The sequence below is a fragment of the Bombina bombina genome, chromosome 8 (genome assembly GCF_027579735.1).
Source record: "Bombina bombina isolate aBomBom1 chromosome 8, aBomBom1.pri, whole genome shotgun sequence".
NCBI classification, from domain to species: domain Eukaryota; kingdom Metazoa; phylum Chordata; class Amphibia; order Anura; family Bombinatoridae; genus Bombina; species Bombina bombina.
The window spans coordinates 327,533,039-327,556,608 of NC_069506.1; the positions used below are offsets into that span (position 1 = coordinate 327,533,039).

Below are 23,570 nucleotides of genomic sequence, written 5' to 3' on the forward strand. Positions count from 1 at the left end.
TTTGCAAAATGTCCTATGTTTTGAATTTAAATAGATATCAATGAATTCTTATTGTGATCCAGCAATCACTGTGTAGATCGGGGTTTAGAATTGTGCAAGATCCACTCTAACCACTTTGGAGATAATGGAAAAGCCAACATTTAAATCACAACAAAAAAGTGCATTATAGTTTTTATGGACTCAAATTTAAAGGGCCACTAAAGTCAATATTGGATTAACTTCTACTGGTCATGTCAAATTTAAAATAAGTGCTTTAGCTTTGTCATTTTATTGTGTATGTTTCAGTTATTCAGATCTCCAGTGTTTAATGGCCCTTTAAACATTTTACTTGGATTTAAATGTTGGTTTTAATATGGATTTCAATAGTGCAGGTATACCCTGCTCATACAGCGGGTTAGGGTCCGAAGCCCCGCTGTAAAGTGAAAACCGCCTTAAAGTGAAACAAGGCAGTTTTAGCTTTCTTCTCAGTGTTTAAAATCCTGAAAACATGTTTGAACTAACATAGATTAGGGGTGCAATAGTGCTATGTTTAGTTTAACACTAGCACAGCACAGTATTCAATTAGTATTCAATAAATACTGTACCTGTAAAATAGTGACAATTACTGTAGTACAATTTGCCAGACTATAGCACTGAGACACAGATTGCACTGTAATGCTATAAACAGAGTGTACTAAGCATAACAATATAGTGCCAGTTACTTTTCTAGCAATCTCACAATGATTACAGCACTGTTTCAAAATCCTTGGAGGTTGAACTTCAGCTCCACAAAGCGCTGTATTAGCGAATCGCTGTATTAGCGAATCGCTGTAAAGCGAAGTATACCTGTATTGACCTAATGGCGTAAGCACAGACTGTTGATTAGTTTGCTATTATTTGTAAGTTTTGAGCATTTTCTAAATGTTTGATCATCTGTTCATACAGATGCAGAATCCTGTGTCAAGTTTCCAAGATGCACATGTGTCGTGTAGATTGCCAGTGAATGGATATACACAAAAATGTGGCTACCAAATGTGGCATGATCTGACTATTCAAGAAGTGCCATCCAGCACGGACAACTGCAGAACAGGTACAATTGTTTTATATTGTGGTGAAACAAAAGTCAGAAGTGAAAAGTGCATGAACGTATTTCAGTCTTAAATGTAAAAATGCTTCTATTTAAAGTTTTAATTTTTACATTTGCATTTTTTTTTTGTTGTTTTTATTATTATCTAAAGCAGGGAAACTAAATACATGCTAAATATAAATTTGTATTTCAATCACAGTTTAGCCTGGGAATGACATGCAGATTTATTTTTAAAACTATATTAGAATATGTAAGAGTAAAGTTTTAGTTTCCAAAGTATTGGACACCGCTGTGTTGTATGTCCTCTGCTACGGTCAGTTAGCACCATTATACATGAGCTACTAGATCAACAATTTCACAGAGTTTAAAGGGATACTATCTAAACCCATTTCTTTTCTTTCATGGTTTAGACAAAGCAGCAATTTTAAGTAACTTTCTAATTCACTACTTTTATCAATTGTTCTCTTGGTGTCTTTATTTGAAAAATTAGGAATGAATGTTAGGGGCCGGCGCATTTTTGGTTTGGTACCCTGGATATTGCTTGCTGATTGGTGGCTACATTTAGCCACCAATCGGTAAGCTCTACCCAGGTGCTGAACCTAAAATGGGCCAACTCCTAAGTATTTATTCCTACTTTTCATATAAAGACACCAAGAGAACAAAGAAAATGTGATAATAGAAGTAAATTAGAAAGTTGTTTTAAATTGCATGCTCTATCCGAATCATGAAAGAAAAAAAAATGGGTTTAGTATCTCTTTAATATAAAATGCAAGAAAGATTAATACTATGTGTGCACTAAATTTCAGAGCAAATACTCTTCTAAGTAATACAAGTGTATTGTTTAGGGTGGATCTAACAAGATTAAGGCTGTTTTACGGAGTACTCACTGCTTTCTGAAGTTTAGTTTGTGTTGTTGATCAGACACCTAACAATTCTTCTCAACAATGTCTGTGTGGTTTATGAGTCAAACCTCCCAGTAAGTGAAGCTGCACAATCTATTTTCTGTTTTACTCATAATATCACTATTAATTGAGTAACAGTAACTGAATTTTTGTTTTATTTTAATACGTTGCTCACCTCATTTGATGTTTCTGTCTGCAAGTCTTGGCTTTCATAACTACTACTGTTTTATAAGAGATGTTTTAATATATAGGTAAGTGATGTCTTGATCAAATGAGTCTGAGACAAAACTGTTCTATTTTGCTTTGGTTTAGATATATTATAGTGTTTGTTATACATATTTATAATACCACATAAAGGGCTAGATTACAAGTGGAACACTAATTTATCACAAGCCCGTAAGCGGACTCATTTGCCCATTTGCGGGCGCGCGTTAAATAACCAACCATACAAGTGGCTGGTTATTGCTACCGTAATCTCACGATAGCAATTAGCACTCAGGAAATTAACCCAAGATCAGACCGCTAGTTAATTTTCTAAAAGCTCCACAAATGCCCATAAAATAAAGGGTCTTTTATATTTTTACGAAAAAAATGTAGCATTTTTTTCCATAAAAATATACTGCACTAGGCAGTTTTAAGGGGCTAAATATTTGTCCACGGGAACTGTGTGTTCCCAATAAATATATATGTATATGCTTATATAAATAAATATGTATGTGTATATACACACATAAACACATAAATATATATATGTATATAATCATATACATATATATTTAAAATTGCTGCCCATCCCTGCGCTACTTACCCTCTTTGCTGTGCTAGTTCTCATGCTGTGTATGACTGCCTCTGAACGAGGTTCCCATTGGAGCTTATGGAAGAGCGCAATCCTTCCGTGCAGTGCAAAGGCAAGGTCGTTTGCATTGCACCTAACTCATAATAACAGCGCACATTAGTGTGTGCTGGTATTACTCAGTTAAGAGCAAGTATCGCTTTAGCGTAAGCAATATTTTGCGCTCAACTCATAATCTGACCCAAAGGCGGCAGTTAGGTTGTAACCTAGCACACAAACACTAGTCATATAATATGTAATGCTACATATAAAAAAACATTTTCTACAGCCTTCAAGTGTATGCAACTTTAGCTATAACCAGTGATCTCAAAAAGGGAGAATAGTTGTAGCTTTTAATGAAAGGTGATCCCACATACCACTACAGTGTGTATAGGCTAAGTCTTAATGTTGCATTTTACTTATCCAATTGCTTTAATTGGACAATACAGCCAGAGGACATTTTAGTCCCTAGTAGTTCTCTGTATAGCAATGTTCTTCAGGAGAGGTACAAGCAGAATAGCTCCAATGATAAAATTCTATTTCAGTAAGTCAGTTTGTCTTCACTGGTGAGTGGGAACCCAGTTAAAAACCCTTTGAGCTGCATAGCAATGGGCATATAATCAGTGTCCATTCCCATCCGACTCAGTATTTATTGTATTGCCATATAGATAAGTAAATTAAATGTCTAAAGTCGGTCTTACATTGATCAAAGGTACTAAAGTGTGTTAGTAAATGTGCAGTTTAATTCTGTTTAGAAATAATTACAGATAAAACCGCTCTCTGCTTTTTAAGGGGCAAAGGAGTTGTTGTAACTGCAGTGCTGCCCCTTGTCAAGTGATTCCTGGGTCCATTAGACCCACTTGGTCCCTTGATTGAGATGGTCTGCTGCCAACAGGCTTCCTGGTAGAGGGAGAAGTGGTGATATGTGGGTAAAGTCCACATCTGTTTTGAGGGCTGGTGCTGCAGGTGTACTGTGTATAGGGTTGCCATCTTTCTATGGAAAAAATACCAACCTTGCTCATTAGCATAATGTATAAATAATTATACTGCATAACTCTGTAGCTAAAAGCGCCCCTGATCTTCTATTTTGCAACCCCCCATTTGGGCAGAGAAGGGTAAAAGGTAAAAAATATTACTACATGTCCTTTTAGGCATGCCCCATTCCCCACAACTGCCTAACCACACCCCCTGCCCCTGGACTACCTGGCTCTGCCCTCAGAACACATTCGACTCCCCCTGGCCTGAACCCTGCCTATGCAAAACCCATAACTATTTCATCACCCACCCTCTTACCATCTGTAAAACACAAGAAAGAGGATAGCTACCGGTATAGAAAACTTAGGTTTTATTCAAATATAAAAAGCATCAGGTGGTGGAAAACGGGTCTGACGTGTTTCAGCTTTACAAGTTTGCCGTAGTCATAGACCATAGTCAGCCGCTACCGGTTCAAAGTTTATAAACACCGGCTTAATCAAGGAAACATAGCAACAGTGATTCCGTATATCACAAAGTTAATACAATCCATCATAAATGCACCTCTTTTCAATAGACTTATTTAACCATTAAGGGCAGAATCTGAACTTTCATACAACATTATAGTTCCCAAATCAAAGTCTTAGGTTTTTTTAAATTTGTTCTATCGCATTCCATCTAAAAGCTTGTAGGCTTTGATTGTGGATATCGATAAAATGTTGTTCCAAAGCTGAACAAGCTTTGTTGTTTTCAATATATGACGTGTTCCCTAATGCAGGTTCTCACATCCCTCAGTCATCCCTATATATTGCCCTTTGTGTTCTGTACATTCAATTGAATATATGACAAATTCAGAGGAGCAATGTATACACCCTCTAACATTAAATTCCTCACTGGCAATGTGAGACTTAAATGTCTTGGTTACATTGATATAACCACAGGCCAGACAGCATTTGCTTCCACATCTGTATGTACCAAAAGTGGAGAGCCATGAGCTTCCAGATACTATTTTAGGATTTCTTAACATACTAGGGGATAGCGTATTCCCTAGGGTCCTCACCTAGAGTATACAAATTTACAACCTTTATCAATAGTTTCTTTAAGTGCTTTATCCCCATAAACTATGGGTAGATATTTTTTAATAATCTTACAAATGTCAAAAAACTGGTTGGAATATTTGGTCACAAAGATAGGCTTATTATCTTCTTTTCTTTTACCTTTTAATTTTAATAAGACTGACCTATCTATAGTGTCTACTTCTTGGCCAACATGTTTGATTAGCTCGATTGGGTAACCCCTATCTACCATTCTCTTGGTTAGTTCCTCTTTTGCTTTATAGTAGTCTGTTTGTTCATAGCAGTTACGCTTCACCCTCATGAGTTGGCCTTTAATTAGATTCCTTTAAACACATGTTTAGGGTGATTGCTGGATGCATGCATTAATGCATTTCCAGCAATCGGTTTTCTATATAAATCTGTAGTAACTATCTCTTTGATTTCATTCCCTTTTAGTTGGATGTCTAGGTAGTTGATCATCTCTTTATTCCATTCATATGTAAACTGTATGTTACTATTATTTTTGTCCAGATATAAAAGAAATAGGTCAACTCCCACCTTATCACCATCCCAAACCAAAATGAGATCATCTATAAATCTCTTAAAGGGAACCTTTAAAGGGATTACTATCTCCAAATATCAGGGAATAATCAAGCCTATGAGGGTAAAAACTTCACCCCCATAGCCGTTCCCTGTATTTGGAGATCGTAATCACCTTTAAACATGAAACAATTGTGTTCAAGCAGAAATGTAATTGCTGTAATGATAAATTCGATAAAGATTCTGTCAAAATCTGTTTTTGATAATAGGTAATACTCTATAGCTCTAAGTCCCAAATCATGGGGAATGGATGAATATAGCGAGACAACGTCTATAGTGAGCCAGCTATAGGTATTCAACCAATAAAACTTGTCAAAAATATTTAGTACATGAGAGGTACTAAAGGGTTGTAATATTCCATTGATCCATTCAGAGAGTGGCTCCAGAATGGACTCCAGACCTGAGACAATTGGCCTACCTTTTACATTTTCTAGACCTTTGTGTGTTTTTGGAAGTGAGTACTCTAGGGTATGCTACATAAAGATCTCCAAAGGTTTCTCTGTTTGTGCAATATCCCTAATAAACACTTATGGATAAACAAATATTTTGTGTGTAGTTATTCCTATTTATGCAGTTATCAATGGTGAGTGAAAACTGATACCTCTTAGGAATAACATGAACAAGTAATGAGATGGAAAGTGAGCTTGTAGTCACAGGTATTAATGATGATGTATACCTGGACTTTTATATATCACTTCAATGGTTAAGCGCTAGTTTAAGTCTCTGATTGAGTTCAACATGTATTAGAGAGTTAATGTGACAGGCAAACACAGTAGTAAACAGTTTCTTCTGTATAATTGTAGATTATAGCAGGTATTAATATGACAGGAAAACACTGTAGTAAGTAATTCAGTTAGGCATTCGAACTTGTAGTTATTCTTATTAGAAGTTGTATACAAATGTTTTAAGGCAGTCTCTTATGCTAAATACTTGCGTATAAATCGTTAAGGCAAGGAAAGTTGGGAACAGGTCCAGTATAGTTGAGAGGAGCTGAGATGATGATCCGTTAGCGGAGGTAACACTCCGTGTTCAGCGTCCCTGCAGACAGCGTGTTCTGACTTCCGTGTACACACGCTGAATTAGAGATGACGTCAGAGTGCTGTGAAAATCCTTTGGTGTGAGAGGCGATCTGAATGTGAAATCTTTAGTAGTTTGATGAATGGTTTCAGATTATAGTAGAATGAATATAACGAGTTTGGTAAGGATATTCTTTGTCTGAAAAGAGTTTATCCAATCTGTTGAATTTAGGAAATAGGTAAAAGTTGCAGTAAGTCTGCTTTACCCATACATTTGCAATTATCAAGCACCTGAGCAGTGCTTTAGTCCCTCCTTTTATAGAAGATCTGATATGTCTCTGAGTAAACCTTAAAGGGACAGATATTACCACATATAAGCTACTAGAGGGGTAATGATATGACAGTTTGTTACATTCTTCTAAACCATCATCTAGCAGGGATAAAAGCTTCCATTGTATGACATATATAGGATTAATGGAAAGTTTTCTATATACTTTTGTGTCTTCCAGTTGTCTATTTGACTCTGAGATATACCAGGATGTGTCACAGACTACTATACTGTTACCCTTATTTGATCTCTGGATCACTATTTTATTGTTTTTTTCTAATGATTGGACTGCTTTTTTGCTAAGATTTTGTTTATTCCCTATACCTCTCCTGTTTTTATGGAGGGATGTTAAATCTTCCATTACCCTTTTTTGTAAAAGTTCCAATTGTTTACCTCTAGTTTGTGTTGGATAAAAAGGTCTTTTTCGTAAATCTTGGGGTTACTCCTAGAAATTTGGCCCATTTTTTGTGTATTTTGTATCTTCTCTTGTTCCTCTTGTATTGTGTTACAAACATCAATAAATAAATTACTCTTGTCAAAGTTACCTTCTTGAGTGTTTCCATCTATTTCAGACATAATCGGATCACCATTTGTTTCTTTGTGGAAGAACTTTTTCAAAGTTAAAGCTCTAATACATTTATTGAGATCCAAGATTTTCTGAAATAGGTTGAAATCCTCATTGGGACAAAAGCCCAGACCAAGATTTAATACTCTTATTTCAGTGGCATTTAGGGGTATTGAGGACAAATTAATGACAGCATTGTTAGGTCCTATTCTTTCTCTCTCAATTTCTGTTCTCTTAGTTGATAGTGGTTATGTTTTTGCTTTTCTGTATCTATCCCCCCCCCCCCCCCTGCATTTTGGGGTCTCCTGTACCTTTTGAAAAACCTGTTCCTATTTGTACATTTGTGGTATTTATATTGGCAGTAACATTTTGTGTACTAGACACTACTTTTGGTCTTGCACCTTGTTTATTAAATGTAGTATTAACTGTTTGTTTTTTTCTTCTTGGGTCTGAAAGGAGATCTGGGGTTGAGGGAATATAATTTGTTCTAACTCTTCCTCTGAGTGTGAATTCTCATCTGATGTAGCCATTTCCCTTCCTGAGACTGATCCCTCTTTGTGTATTCAACATCACTAAATGTTACTCTTCTCCTGTTTCTATTTCTCTTCCTATTTTTTGCTTTCCCAGGCTTATTGTTTTGTGTACCTGTCTGGTTATTGCTCTCTGACTTATCTTTTCTAACTTGTCTCCTATAACCCTTAGTCCAAATAAAGACCATATCATTTTCATAGTCCTTGCTGTCCCTGAGGAATCTGTAAAACACCTGCAACTAAACCCAGGAGTGTTTGTCCCCCATAGAAAGCTTTCTTGAACTGACACGACAGGGCTTTTGCTTCTGTATTTATTATTTAATTTCTAAATTGATCTGAACTTTAAAAATGCCAGCCGTGTTGGTAAAATAATGACTTTAGGTGAGCATTTCATGGGGGGGAGAAGTTCCGGGTAACTTACAGCCAGATTCCGAGTTTTGAATGCTATAGGGAAATTAACGACTGTAACATTTTTGGCGTTATTTCCCCTCCCTATAGCGCTGCTATTACAGGTTTACAAAAAGCAGGCTTGTGTGGGCGATACGGTTGCGTTGAGCTCCATACCGCACCGAAATCAAGCGCTGCTTTGATGTGCTTGTGCACGATTTCCCCATCAATGGGGAGAGACGGCCTAAAAAAGCTTAACACCTGCGATCGCAGAATGAAAAGTTCTGTAACGCAGTCCCATTGATGTCTATGGGGAAAAGAAAAAGTAATGTTAAAACCTAACATCCTAACATAAACCCCACGTCTAAACACCCCTAATCTGCTGCCACTAACATTGCCCCTGCCTACATTACAGTTATTAACCCCTAATTTGCTGCCCCTAACATCGCCGCCACCTACATTAGTTATTAACCCCTAATTTGCTGCCCCTAACATCGCCGCCACCTACATTACAGTTATTAACCCCTAATCTGCCACCACTATTCTAAAGTTATTAACTCCTGAACCTAACCCTAACGTAACCCTATGTATAACCCTAACCCTAACGTAAGCCTAACCCTAACACCTCCTAACTTAAATATAATTTAAATAAATCTTGCAATTATTAATTAAATATTTCTTATTTAAAATTAAATGCATACTTACCTGTAAAAAAAACCTAAGCTAGCTACAAAATAACTAATAGTTATATTCTAGCTATCTTACGGCTAGATTTAGAGTTTTGTCGGTAAGGACCTGCGTAGCTAACGCCGGCTTTTTTCTGGCCGCACCATAAAAATAACTCTGGTATTGAGAGTCCACATAAAGGCTGCGTTAGGCTCCAAAAAAGGAGAGTAGAGCATTTTTAACGCAGCTTCAACTCTCGATACCAGAGTTGCTTACGCAAGCGGCCAGCCTCAAAAACGTGCTCGTGCACGATTCCCCCATAGAAAACAATGGGGCTGTTTGAGCTGAAAAAAAAACCTAACACCTGCAAAAAAGCCGCGTTCAGCTCCTAACACAGCCCCATTGTTTGCTATGCGGAAACACTTCCTACGTCTGCACCTAACACTCTAACATGTACCCCGAGTCTAAACACCCCTAACTTTACACTTATTAACCCCTAATCTGCCGCCCCCGCTATCGCTGACCCCTGCATATTATTATTAACCCCTAATCTGCCGCTCCGTAAACCGCCGCTACTTACATTATCCCTATGTACCCCTAATCTGCTGCCCCTAACATCGCCGACCCCTATATTATATTTATTAACCCCTAATCTGCCCCCCACAATGTCTCCTCCACCTGCCTACACTTATTAACCCCTAATCTGCCGAGCGAACCTGAGCGCTACTATAATAAAGTTATTAACCCCTAATCCGCCTCACTAACCCTATAATAAATAGTATTAACCCCTAATCTGCCCTCCCTAACATCGCCGACACCTAACTTCAATTATTAACCCCTAATCTGCCGACCGGAGCTCACCGCTATTCTAATAAATGTATTAACCCCTAAAGCTAAGTCTAACCCTAACACTAACACCCCCCTAAGTTAAATATAATTTTAATCTAACGAAATTAATTAACTCTTATTAAATAAATTATTCCTATTTAAAGCTAAATACTTACCTGTAAAATAAATCCTAATATAGCTACAATATAAATTATAATTACATTGTAGCTATTTTAGGATTAATATTTATTTTACAGGCAACTTTGTAATTATTTTAACCATGTACAATAGCTATTAAATAGTTAAAATAATTACAACATTACCTGTAAAATAAATCCTAACCTAAGTTACAATTAAACCTAACACTATACTATCATTAAATTAATTAAATAAAATACCTACAATTACCTACAATTAAACCTAACACTAGACTATCAATAAATTAATTAAATAAAATACCTACAATTACCTACAATTAAACCTAACACTACACTATCAATACATTAATTAAATACAAAACCTACAAATAACTACAATGAAATAAACTAACTAAAGTACAAAAAATAAAAAAGAACTAAGTTACAAAAAATAAAAAATATCTACAAACATAAGAAAAATATTACAACAATTTTAAACTAATTACACCTACTCTAAGCCCCCTAATAAAACAAAGCCCCCCAAAATAAAAAATGCCATACCCTATTCTAAATTACTAAAGTTAAAAGCTCTTTTACCTTACCAGCCCTGAACAGGGCCCTTTGCAGGGCATGCCCCAAGAAGTTCAGCTCTTTTGCCTGTAAAAAAAAATACAATACCCCCCCAACATTACAACCCACCACCCACATACCCCTAATCTAACCCAAACCCCCCTTAAATAAACCTAACACTAAGCCCCTGAAGATCTTCCTACCTTATCTTCACCATACCAGGTTCACCGATCCGTCCTGAAGAGCTCCTCCGATGTCCAGATCCAAGCCCAAGCGGGGGGCTGAAGATGTCCATGATCCGGTAGAAGTCTTCATCCAAGCGGGGCAGAAGAAGTCTTCCATCCAATTGAAGTCTTCATCCAAGCGGGGCAGAAGAGGTCTTCCATCCGATTGAAGTCTTCATCCAGGCGGCATCTTCTATCGACATCCATCTGGAGCGGAGCGGCAGCATCCTGAAGACCTCCGACGCGGAACATCCATCCTGGCCGACGACTGAACGACGAATGACGGTTCCTTTAAATGACGTCATCCAAGATGGCGTCCCTCGAATTCCGATTGGCTGATAGGATTCTATCAGCCAATCGGAATTAAGGTAGGAATATTCTGATTGGCTGATGGAATCAGCCAATCAGAATAAAGTTCAATCCGATTGGCTGATCCAATCAGTACAGTACAGAAAGCTCTTAACTACTGACTTTTTACTGCGGCTGGAGTTTTGTCGTTAGATTTCTAACGCTCACTTCAGACACGACTCTAAATACCGGAGTTAGAAAGATCCCATTGAAAAGATAGGATACCCAATTGACGTAAGGGGATCTGCGGTATGGAAAAGTCGCAGCTGAAAAGTGAGCGTTAGACCCTTTTTTGAGTGACTCAAAATACCGGAGGTAGCCTAAAACCAGCATTAGGAGCCTCTAACGCTGGTTTTCACGGCTAACGCCAAACTCCAAATCTAGGCCTAAGGTTTTATTTTTATTTCACAGGTAAATTTGTATTTTTTTAACTAGGTATACAAAAAAAAATAAACATTAAATTACAAAAAATAAAAAACCAAATTATCAAACATAAAAATGAATTACTCCTAATCAAATAGCCCTATCAAAATAAAAAAGCCCTCCCAAAATAAAAAAAACCCTAGCCTACACTAAACTGCCAATGGCCCTTAAAAGGGCCTTTTGCAGGGTGTTGCCCCAAAGATACCAGCTCTTTTACATTGCAATAAAAAATACAAACAACCCCCCAACAGTAAAACCCACCACCCACCCAAGCAAACCCCCCAACCAAACCCCCCAAATAAAAACATATCTAAATAAACCTAAGCTAAACATTGCCCTGAAAAGGACATTTGGAATGGCATTGCCCTTAAAAGGGCATTTAGCACTTTTACGAATTGCCCAAATCCCTAATCTAAAAAAAAAAAAAACACACAAAAAAACCCTTTAAAAAAACCTAACACTAACCCCCGACGATCCACTTAGTTATTGAAGTCCGGATATCCATCCTCATCCATCCGGCGAAGTCCTCATCCAAGCGGCAAGAAGTCTTCATCCAGACGGTATCTTCTATCTTCATCCATCCATCTGGTGCAGCGGGTCCATCTTCAAGACATCCGGCGCAGAGCATCCTCTTCTTACGGTCGCCGCCATAAACTGAAGGTTCCCTTTAAGTGACGTCATCCAAGATGGCGTCCCTTACATTCCTATTGGCTGAAAGATTTCTATCAGCCAATAGGAATTAAAGGGTAAAAAAAAAAAAGAGCTCAATCCTATTGGCTGATTGGATCAGCCAATAGGATAAAAACTCAATCCTATTGGCTGATTGCAACAGCCAATAGGATTTTTTCCCCTTTAATTCCTATTGGCTGATAAAAATCTTTCAGCCAACAGGAATGTAAGGGACGCCAGATTTCTTGAAGATGGATCCACTCCGCGCCGGATGGATGAAGATAGAAGATGCCGTCTGGATGAAGACTTCCTGTCACTTGGATGGGGACTTCGCAGGCTGGATGAAGATCGAAGAGGCCGTCTGGATGAAGACTTCTTGCCACTTGGATGAGGACTTTGCCGGATGGATGAGGATGGATGCCCGGACTTCGATAACTGTAAGTGGATCGTCGGGGGTTAGTGTTAGGTTTTTTAAAGTTTTTTTGGGTGGGTTATTTTTTTTTAGGTTAGGGTGTTGGGCAATTAAAGAGCTAAATGCCCTTTTAAGGACAATGACCATCCAAATGCCCTTTTCAGGGCAATGTTTAGCTTAGGTTAATTTAGATAGGTTTTTATTTGGGGGGTTTGGTTGGGTGGGTAGTGGGTTTTACTGTTGGGGGGTTGTTTGTATTTTTTATTGCAATGTAAAAGAGCTGATATCTTTGGGGTAATGCCCTGCAAAAGGCCCTTTTAAGAACCATTGGCAGTTTAGTATAGGCTAGGGTATTTTTATTTTGGGGGGCTTTTTTATTTTGATAGGGCTATTAGATTAGGAGTAATTCGTTTTTATTTTTGATAATTTTGGGGGGGGGTTGTAATTTAGTGTTTATTTTTTTTGTAAGTTAGTAAATTGTATTTTATTAATTTAATTTATTTAATTTTATTGTAATGTTAGGTTTTAGTGTAAGGCAGGTTAGGTTTTATTTTACAGGTAACTATCGCCTAGATTACGAGTCTTGCGTTAGGGTTAAAAAGTTGAGAGGTCCCAATGCTGCTTTTTAATGCCCGCTGGTATTAAGAGTCTGGCAGGTACAGGTGTACCGCTCACTTTTTCTCTGTGACTCGAGCATACCGCAAATCCCCTTACGTCAATTGCGTATCCTATCTTTTTAATGGGATTTTCCGAACGCTGGTATTGCGAGTCTTAGAGAAAGTGAGCAGTAAACCCTCTCCTGTCAAGACTCCTAACGCATTTAAAAGTCAGTAGTTAAGAGTTTTATGGGCTAACGCCGTAACATAAAACTCTTAACTAAAGTGCTAAAAAGTACACTAACACCCATAAACTACCTATTAACCCCTAAACCATGCCCCCCCTCACATCGCAAACACTTAACTAAAGTTTTTAACCCCTAATCTGCCGACCGGACATCGCCGGCACTTCAATAAATGTATTAACCCCTAAACCGCCGCACTCCCGCCTCGCAAAAACTAGTTAAATTTTATTAACCCCTAATCTGCCGTCCCTAACATCGCCGACACCTACTTACATTTATTAACCCCTAATCTGCCGCCCACACTATACTCAATTTATTAACCCCTAAACCTAGTCTAGTCTAAACCTTACCCTAACACCCCCTAACTTAAATATAATTTAAATAAAACAAAATAAAATAACTTAAATTAACTAAATAATTCCTATTTAAAACTAAATACTTACCTGTAAAATAAACCGTAAGATAGCTACAATATAACTAATAGTTACATTGTAGCTAGCTTAGGATTTATTTTAATTTTACAGGCAAATTTGTATTTATTTTAACTATAGTTATTAAATAGTTATGAACTATTTAATAGCTACCTAGTTAAAATAAATACAAATTTACCTGTAAAATAAACCCTAACCTAAGTTACAATTACACCTAAAACTACACTATAATTAAATTAATTCCCTAAACTAACTACAATTAAATACAATTAAATTAAATAAACTAAATTACGGGGGGGAAAAAAACACTAAATTACAGAACACAAAAAAATAATTACAAGAATTTTAAGCTAATTACACCTACTCTAATCCCCCTAATAAAATAAAAAAGCCCCCCAAAATAATAAAATTCCCTACCCTATACTAAATTACAAATAGCCCTTAAAAGGGCCTTTTGCAGGGTATTGCCCCAAAGTAATCAGCTCTTTTACCTGTAAAAAAAATACAATACCCCCCAACATTAAAACCCACCACCCACACACACAATCCTACTCTAAAACCCACCCAACCCTCCCTTAATAAAACCTAACACTAACCCCTTGAAGATCACCCTACCTTGAGACGTCTTCACCCAGCTGAGCACAAGTGGACCTACAGAGGGGCAGAAGTCTTCATCCGATCCGGGCAGGAGAGGACATCCAGATGGGCAGAAGTCTTCATCCAGCCGGCATCTTCTATCTTCATCCATCCAGAGCAGAGCGGGTCCATCTTGAAGCCAGCCAACGCGGAGCATCCTCTTCCGACGACTCCCGACGAATGAAGGTTCCTTTAAATGATGTCATCCAAAATGGCGTCCCTTGAATTCTGATTGGCTGATAGGATTCTATCAGTCAATCGGAATTAAGGTAGGAAAAATCCTATTGGCTGATGCAATCAGCTGGCTTCAAGATGGACCCGCTCCGCTCCGGATGGATGAAGATAGAAGATGCCGGCTGGATGAAGACTTTAGAAGATGCCGGCTGGATGAAGACTTCTGCCCGTCTGGATGTCCTCTTCTGCCCGGATCGGATGAAGACTTCTGCCCCTCTGGAGGTCCACTCGTGCCCGGCTGGGTGAAGACGTCTCAAGGTAGGGTGATCTTCAAGGGGTTATTAAGGGGGGATTGGGTGGGTTTTAGAGTAGGGTTGGGTGTGTGGGTGGTGGGTTTTAATGTTGGGGGGGTATTGTATTTTTTTTTTTACAGGTAAAAGAGCTGATTACTTTGGGGCAATGCCCCGCAAAAGGCCCTTTTAAGGGCTATTTGTAATTTACTATAGGGTAGGGAATTTTATTATTTAGGGGGGCTTTTTTTATCTTATTAGGGGGATTAGAGTAGGTGTAATTAGTTTAAAATTCTTGTAATTATTTTTTTATTTTCTGTAATTTAGTGTTTTGTTTTTTTCGTAATTTAGTTTAATTTAATTGTATTTAAGTGTAGTTAGTTTAGGGAATTAATTTAATTATAGTGTAGTGTTAGGTGTAATTGTAACTTAGGTTAGGGTTTATTTTACAGGTAAATTTGTATTTATTTTAACTAGGTAGCTATTAAATATTTAATAACTATTTAATAACTATTGTACCTAGTTAAATAAATACAAACTTGCCTGTAAAATAAAAATAAACCCTAAGCTAGATACAATGTAACTATTAGTTATATTGTAGCTAGCTTAGGGTTTATTTTATAGGTATTTAGTTTTAAATAGGAATAATTTATTTAATTGTAGTTATTTTATTTAGATTTATTTCAATTATATTTGTTAGGGGGGGGTGTTAGGGTTAGGGTTAGACTTAGATTTAGGAGATAATAACTTTATTATAGTGACGGCGACATTGGCGGCGGCAGATTAGGGGTTAATAAATATAATGAAGGTGTCGGGGATGTTGGGGGCAGCAGATTAGGTGTTCATAAGTATAATGTAGGTGGCGGTGGTGTACGGAGCATCATATTAGGGGGTAATAATATAATGCAGGTGTTGGCGATGTCGGGGATGGCAGATTAGGGGTTAATAAGTGTAAGATTAGGGGTGTTTAGACTCGGGGTTCATGTTAGGGTGTTAGGTGTAGACATTAAAAGTGTTTCCCCATAGGAAACAATGGGGCGCATTAGGAGCTGAACGCTGCTTTTTTGCAGGTGTTGGACTTTGTTTCAGCCGGCTCAGCCCCATTGTTTCCTATGGGGAAATTGTGCACGAGCACGTTTAGCCAGCTTACCGCTACCATAAGCAACGCTGGTATTGAGGTGAGATGTGGAGCTAAATTTTGCTCTCCGCTCACTTTTTAGAGGCTAACGCCAGGTTGATAAAAACCTGTAATACCAGTGTTGTTTGCAGGTGAGCGGTGAGCTGGAACTGAGCGTTAACAACGCACGGCCTTACCGACAAAACTCGTAATCTATCCATTTGTATTTATATTAACTATTTACTAGCTACCTAGTTAAAATAAATACAAACTATTTAATAACTAGTCTACCTAGTTAAAATAAATACAAACTTACCTGTGAAATAAAAATAAAACTTAAGATAGCTACAATATAACTATTAGTTATTTTGTAGCTAGCTTAGGTTTTTTTTTACAGGTAAGTATGTATTTAGTTTTATATAGGAATTATTTAGTTAATAAATGTAAGGTTTATTTAGATTTTTTGAATTATATTTAAGTTAGGGGCTGTTAGGCTTAGGGTTATGTTAGGGTTAGGGTTAGACTTAGGGTTAGGGTTACGTTAGGATTAGGGGTTAATATATTTATGTAGAGTTAGTGATATGGTAGATCAGAGGTTTAGGGGTTAATATTTTTTTAGTGTATTTCGTTGTGGGGGCTTAGTGGTTAATATGTTTATTATAGCGGCGGTGTGGGCGGACGGCAGATTAGGGGTTAATAATATTTAAATAGTGTTTGCCATGCGGGAGGGTGGTGGTTTAGGGGTTAATAGGTTTATTATAGTGGCGGCGATGTCGGGGAGCGGCGGAATAGGGGTTAATACATTTTAATAGTGGCGGCGAGGTCAGGAGCGGCAGATTAGGGGTTAATAAATTTATTATAGTGTTTGTGATGCGGGAGGGCCTTGTTTTAGGGGTTAATATGTAGTTTATGGGTTTTAGTGTACTTTTTAACACGTTAGTAATGAATTTTATGGTACAGCTTTGTAACGTAAAACCCATAACTACTGACTTTAGATGGCGGTACAGATCTTGTCGTTATAGGGTGTACCGCTCACTTTTTAGCCTCCCAGGAAAACTCGTAATACCGGTGCTATGGAAGTCCAATTGAAAAAGGACTTTTTAAAAGGTGCGGTACTGACGTTGCGTGACGGCCAAAAAGGTGTGCGGTACACCCATACTGACAAGACTGGCGTTAGGGATGAGCCATAACACTGCTTTTTCACTCATAACGCAGAACTCGTAATCTAGCTGTTAGACTTTTCCCTTGATGGGAAACGTTGCTTTATAAACAGTGGGCAGAACTCTCCAGCACTTAGAATCCTGCAATATTCAGGGCAATTGAGAGGTGCGTGATGTCCAGTGCAAAAGCTCTAACTGTAAGGCTACTTTTCATGTCACTGTTAGGAAGGGGTGTTTCTAGACCATAATCTTTTTGGTTCAATAAGTTGACCACAAAGCCAGGTATCAAAGATGCAGTTGGTACAGATAAGGGGATCTTTTACTACCTCATCATATGTTTATTTATTTTGAAATCTCCTTTCCATCTCTTCTCGCTCTGCTTAGAGTGTAGGATAAAAAAAAAACAGTCACTACTGGTATCTTTAAAATTTTAGGGTGCTACAGTCATAAATTAGGTTGCATTGTCCCCCCCCCCCCCCAGCACCCTCTAGAATGTTAATGTTTTAGGTTGCCTTTGACAATGCAGATATATTTTTTTTAAGAAGGGTTTCTCTACCAACTTTTTTTGCACAAGAGGTTGGTGTTTCACCAGGAGAAATTGTTAAAAAAACAAACAGAATGGGAACCACATGGGGGATTCACAGCCCCATAAAAATCAGTTCTCCACCGTGATATGTCAGCAGAACAACCAAAAATAAATAAGAATCAGCAAAAATGGCATAAAAGTAATTCTTCAAATGTATCAAAAGACAAAAAAGTGCTGCACATTTCTCAGCCATAGAAGACCATTTTATCAGGCCACAATTGTTTATGATCTCTTGAAATCATTTAACTAGATCATATGCCTATACATTACTAAGACAGCAAGAGGAATTACATTGATAACATTTTTTTAGTTATGTAAAATTGTTATATTTACATGTATTTCACATATGATTAGTTTCCCCTCCTCATGATCTCCTGAGCTGGCACATTCATCCCAGACATTTCCAGGCTTACATCCAGACGTCTTTAAGGCTGTCGGTTACAAATAAATAAATAAATGCATTTTTCCAGCTGTTATACAGTTTTCCAAACGCTGCTTAAAACATGCACGCAACCTGACTCATTCACAGGCATATATAATCACACTGAGATATGCATACTCACATATACCTTTTTTTTACAGATACAGGACAATACAGATAATAGCTTAAAGGGATAAGGAACTTAAATATTTTCCTTTATGATTAAGGTAGAACATACAATTTTAAACAACTTTCCAATGTTCTTCTATTATCAAACATGCTTCATTCTCCTGGTATTCTTTGTTGAAGGAGCAGCACTATCGGGAACTAGCTAAACACACTGGGACGAGCCCGGGAGATTGAAATTTGCTACCTAAGAGATGGAGAAAAGGTTAGGGAAGCAACGGTTTGATGAGAATCTGCAGCCGTAGCGGGGCGAAGGGGTTGATAAATCGACAATATACAGTATATAAGATAAAAAGACATTAGGGATGGATGAATATTTTGGAGAATTCATTTAAGTGAAATAATGTTCACGGCATTTGCCTATTCTAGATAAATATGGAATATCTGGTGAAAACAGGACTTGTTTATGCAAAACAAATGGTAATATTTAATGGTGTTGTCTTCAATTTAATACTCATTTTTTACATTAGTGTTTGAGGGATTTACATGTCAAGTTTATTCTCTTCTACCGGCAAACACGAGAATACTTACTGGCACTTCTCACTGTTTGGCTTTATTTTGAAGCTGAAAAAACAGGAATATGTCATCTGCTTCTCCTCCCTTTGAGATGCTCCAGTTTGTAATCTATTATTGACCATACCAGAAAGGTTTAGAGAAAGTAACTTTGTTTTTTTACTAAATAAAATGGCAATGTTTTTAAAAAATGATAGGAATAGTAAACTCAGAATTTGCTTTATTCTCTTTATATCCTTTGTGGAACATCCCTACATAGGTAGGCTCAACAGTAGCAACGCACTACTGAGAATTATCTAGTGATTTGTAGTTGCACATATATGCCATCTTGTCATTGGCTCACCTTTGTTCAGCTAGCTCCCAGTAGTGCACTGCCTCTGCTAAGCCTAGGTTTACTCTTCAACAAATGTCACAAAGAGAACAATACTAATTTGATAACAGAAGTAAACTGGAAATTTTGTTTAAAGGAACAGTCAAGTCAAAGTTAAACTTTCGTGATTCATGTCATTTTAAACAACTTTCCAGTTCACTTTTATCATCAAATTTACTTTGTTCTCTTGTTATTCTTTGTTGAAAGTTAAAACTAGGAGGCTTATATGCTAATGTCTTAGCCTTTGAAGGCCACCTCTTATCTGAATGCATTTGACAGTTTTTCACAGCTAGACAGTGCTAGTTCATGTCTGCCATATAGATAACATTGTGCTCATGCCCATGGAGTTACTTATCAAAGGGTACTGATTGGCTAAATTACAAGTCGATCAAAAGAACTGAACCCAAAGGGCACACTGACTGGCTAAAATACAAGTCGATCAAAAGAACTGAAACCAAAGGGCACTGACTGACTAAAATACAAGTTGATCAAAATAAGTGAAATAAGGGGGCAGTCTGCAGAGGCTTAGATACACATTAATCACAGAGGTAAAAAGTGTATTATTATAACAGTGTTGATTATGCAAAACTGGGGAATGCATAATAAAGGGATTATCTATATTATTAAACAAACCTTCTGGAGTAGATTGTCCCTTTAAAATTGCATGCTTGAAAGTTTAATTTTGACTTTAATGTCCCTTTAATTTATAAATTTCCCTTTGGTAAGCCAAGAACTGATATATTCCAAAATAATGTAGTTACTCCAAAGCTCTTTGTCAGACACAGAAATTGAATATTACTCTCACGTTACAGTCCACATTCCTTGGCACGCAATAAACCTAATCATCGCACATTCATATAAGCTCTGTCAGTCCTAGTCATACACATTCATACGCTTTATCTCAAGTACAGTCACACATATTCATACACACATTTCCAAATACCATACATTTTTATTTTTTCTTACATTTTTCCTATTTGAAACTTTGTCAATACCATTTGTCATCTTAAATCCCCTCCCCTATAGTGAAGGTTAAATGACTTTTCATTTTCACATGGAACATCTGTCTAAATACAGAACTGCAGTCTTCTACAGTCCTACAGAGGCATAAAACGTGTTTTCTCTGTGCTTCATTTTGAGGAACCAACAATAAAAGTGTTTTAATTAAACAAGTTAGTAGTTAAAGGGATATGAAACCCAAAATGTTTATTTCATGATTCAGATACAGCAGCAATTTTAAAGGGACACTGAACCCAATTTTTTTCTTTTGTGATTCAGATGGAGCATGCAGTTTTAAGCAACTTTCTAATTTACTTCTTTATCAAATTTTCGTTCTCTTGGTATCTTTATTTGAAAAGCAACAATGTAAGCTTAGATGCTGGTCCATTTTTGGTGAACAACCTGGGTTGTTCTTGCTGATTGGTAGATAAATTCACCCACTAATAAACAAGTGCTATCCAGGGTTCTGAACAAAAAATTGTCTGGCTCCTTAACTTAAATGCCTTCTTTTTCAAATAAAGATCACAAGAGAATGAATTAAAATTGATAATAGGAGTAAATAAGAAAGTTGCTTAAAATTGCTTGCTCTATATGAATCACAAAATAAAAAAATTGGGTTCAGTGTCCCTTTAAGCAACTTTCTAATTTGCTTCTATTATCAAATTTTCTTCGTTCTCTTGGTATCTTTATTTGAAAAGCAAGCATGTAAGCTTAGGAGTCGGCCCATATTTTGTTCAGGACCCTAGGTAATGCTTGCTGATTGGTGGCTACATTTATTTTTTTTATAATTTAATTAAGAGACAGTAAACTCTTTGAAATGGTAGTATAAAACTTTTATACAAAGTAAATCAAATTTGCAATATAATTTAATTTTGCTCACTTTTCCGGTAATTAAAAGGGACATGAAATCAATTTTTTTTTTCCTTGATGATTCTGATAGAGCAGTGTTTTTCAACCAGTGTGCCGTGGCACACTAGTGTGCCGTGAGAGATCCTCAGGTGTGCCACGGCAGACTGACAACAGTGTGACATATTTTTTAAACTTTGCTTGTTTTTTACTCCCAGTGCAGGGGTAGTTTGTAGGAGGCATGGCATAACAGCACAATACATACAGTATGTGTGTGTTTGTGTGTATGTGTATATATATATGCTGTATTAGGCTACAATGTGTGATTCTTTTTAAATTTTGGGATGGTGGTGTGCCACAGGATTTTTTAATGTAAAAAAGTGTGCCACAGCAACAAAAAGGTTAAAAATCACTGTGATAGAGCATGCAATTTTAAAGGGACAGTCTACTCCAGAATTTGTATTGTTTAAAAAGATAAATTGGAAAGTTATTTAGGTAAGCTCAGAAGCAGCAATACACTACTAGGAACAAGCTGCTGTTTGGTGGCTGCAAAATTATGTTGTCATTGGCTCATCCGATATGTTTGGCTTGCTTCTAGTAGTACATTGTTGCTTCTTCAACAAAGGATACAAAGGAATCAAGCAAATTTGATAATAAAAGTATATAGGAAAGTTGTTTCAAATTTTATGCTCTATCTGAATCATGAAAGGAAAATTTTGGGTTTCATGTCCCTTTAAAATATTAGTCAAGGGGCGGAGCCTGACCAAGCTCCAAGATGGCAATGTGAATCTGGAGCTCCGGGCAGTCTAAGCAGCAAAAGGTGGAAAAAAGCCGCAATATACAGACTTATAGTCTCCTATTTTACTGGCAATATACAGAGGGACCATCAGACACCTTGGAACTGACAGCATTTCCACGGAGCAATGTGAGATCCCGAGGTTAAGTGGTTGAGGCCTGATTTAGCACCGGAGGTGCGACCTGACTGGCGGCAATGCGAAGGACATCCGGGAGAGCTGAGGAGTAAACACTCTAATCGCTAACTAGTTAACATACCTATCCGGATCTGGCATAGGGGTGAAAAGCTACCATCGGCAACAGTTGCACCGCAATGGGCTGCCAAATGGGTAAGTCACCTTTTGAGTGTCATCCCGATGCAGGGAAAAGAGTACACTCAATGTTCATCAGATCACCCCATAATGGGAGCAACCTCTAAAGCCACCATTCTGTTAATACATTAGGGGTAGGACTGAACTCTGCAACAAAAATTTACCCCTAGCATTAACTTATCGAGTCGATACCTATCCCCATGGTTGGAGGCCTACACATTTGCTTCTATGGAGATATAATTGATGCAGATTTTTCAGCTAACGTTAAAGGCAGAGAGGAGTTGAAATAGTTTATTTAAACCTCAAATGTGGATTCTCTACATATTCTAATCCATAAGATCCTTACTGAGTAAAGATAGGGAATCAAGACAGCAACAACAAGATTTCTGAGAGAGCTGATAACAAAACAATCTTTGCTAACTAACACACGACTAACAGGGGCACTTCCCCCACAGCTCAGAATCTTTGCTGCTTTACCCACTGGTGGAGGGAGAGGAGAGAAACATATTCCGTGGACTGGAGATACTCGTAACTTTTGCCACCATGTTAGCAAGAAAGTTAAACAACCCGGGAGACAAAACTGTCAAATTCACAAATGTAGAATCTTTTTTTAAATCCCAGAAAACCAATAAACCCACAGGAATAGTGAAAACTGGTGGAGAGGCTGATGCGGATTCAGAAGCAGGAATGCAAAATACGCAGATAGACCAAACTCTTGTGACAAAAACTGATCTACAACTACTGGTGTCCAAACAGGACATTTTGAAGAACTTCGAGAAACTGTGGGATAAGATTGACAGTCTCCATTATCGGTGAAAGCTAGTCTGAAAGATATAAAAAATGATATAGCTGAAATGGGGAATCGAGTAGAGACACTTGAAAACAGGAAACTTTCTCGTATGATCTTTTTACGATCTCACAATCTTTATCCTCCCAACAACAAACTATTTCTGATCTCCAAGATAAGATGGAGGACATGGAGAATAGGACCAGAAGGAGAAACATTTGATTAAAAAGGATACCAGAAACCGTTGGGGCAAAGAAACTCCCCTCCTATCTCCAACAACTTTTTAGCTCCTTTGTTGATGAGACAGAGGGAGGAGACACAGGGTGCTCAGGGCGCGACCCAGAGATGTCATTGTTAAGCTCCTAGGGTTTCCTGAGAAAGAGAGAATTTTGGCGGCAGGCCGTCAAAATCCCACATTTAAATTCCAAAGGAATGTCGTTCAGTTCTACCAGGACCTGTATGTCAGAACACTACAGCGCTGCAACTCTCTCAGACCACTCACCTCTCTATTAAGGAAAAATCAGATTGCATACCGATGGGGTTTACCCTTTGTCCTACAAGTGATAAAAGAAGGTAG

General features: G+C 37.6%; 1 protein-coding gene across 1 annotated transcript in view; it reads left to right on the forward strand.

Moving 5' to 3' along the window:
- The first annotated feature begins 930 nt into the window (after positions 1–930).
- ETS1 (ETS proto-oncogene 1, transcription factor) overlaps positions 931–23,570 on the forward strand; it is a 263,261-nt gene continuing 240,621 nt past the window's right edge. Inside the window, exon 1 of the mRNA XM_053691556.1 lies at positions 931–1,069. Within this exon, the coding sequence (XP_053547531.1) occupies positions 1,012–1,069 (58 nt within the window). The 5' untranslated portion in view covers positions 931–1,011. The remainder of the gene's footprint in view (positions 1,070–23,570) is intronic.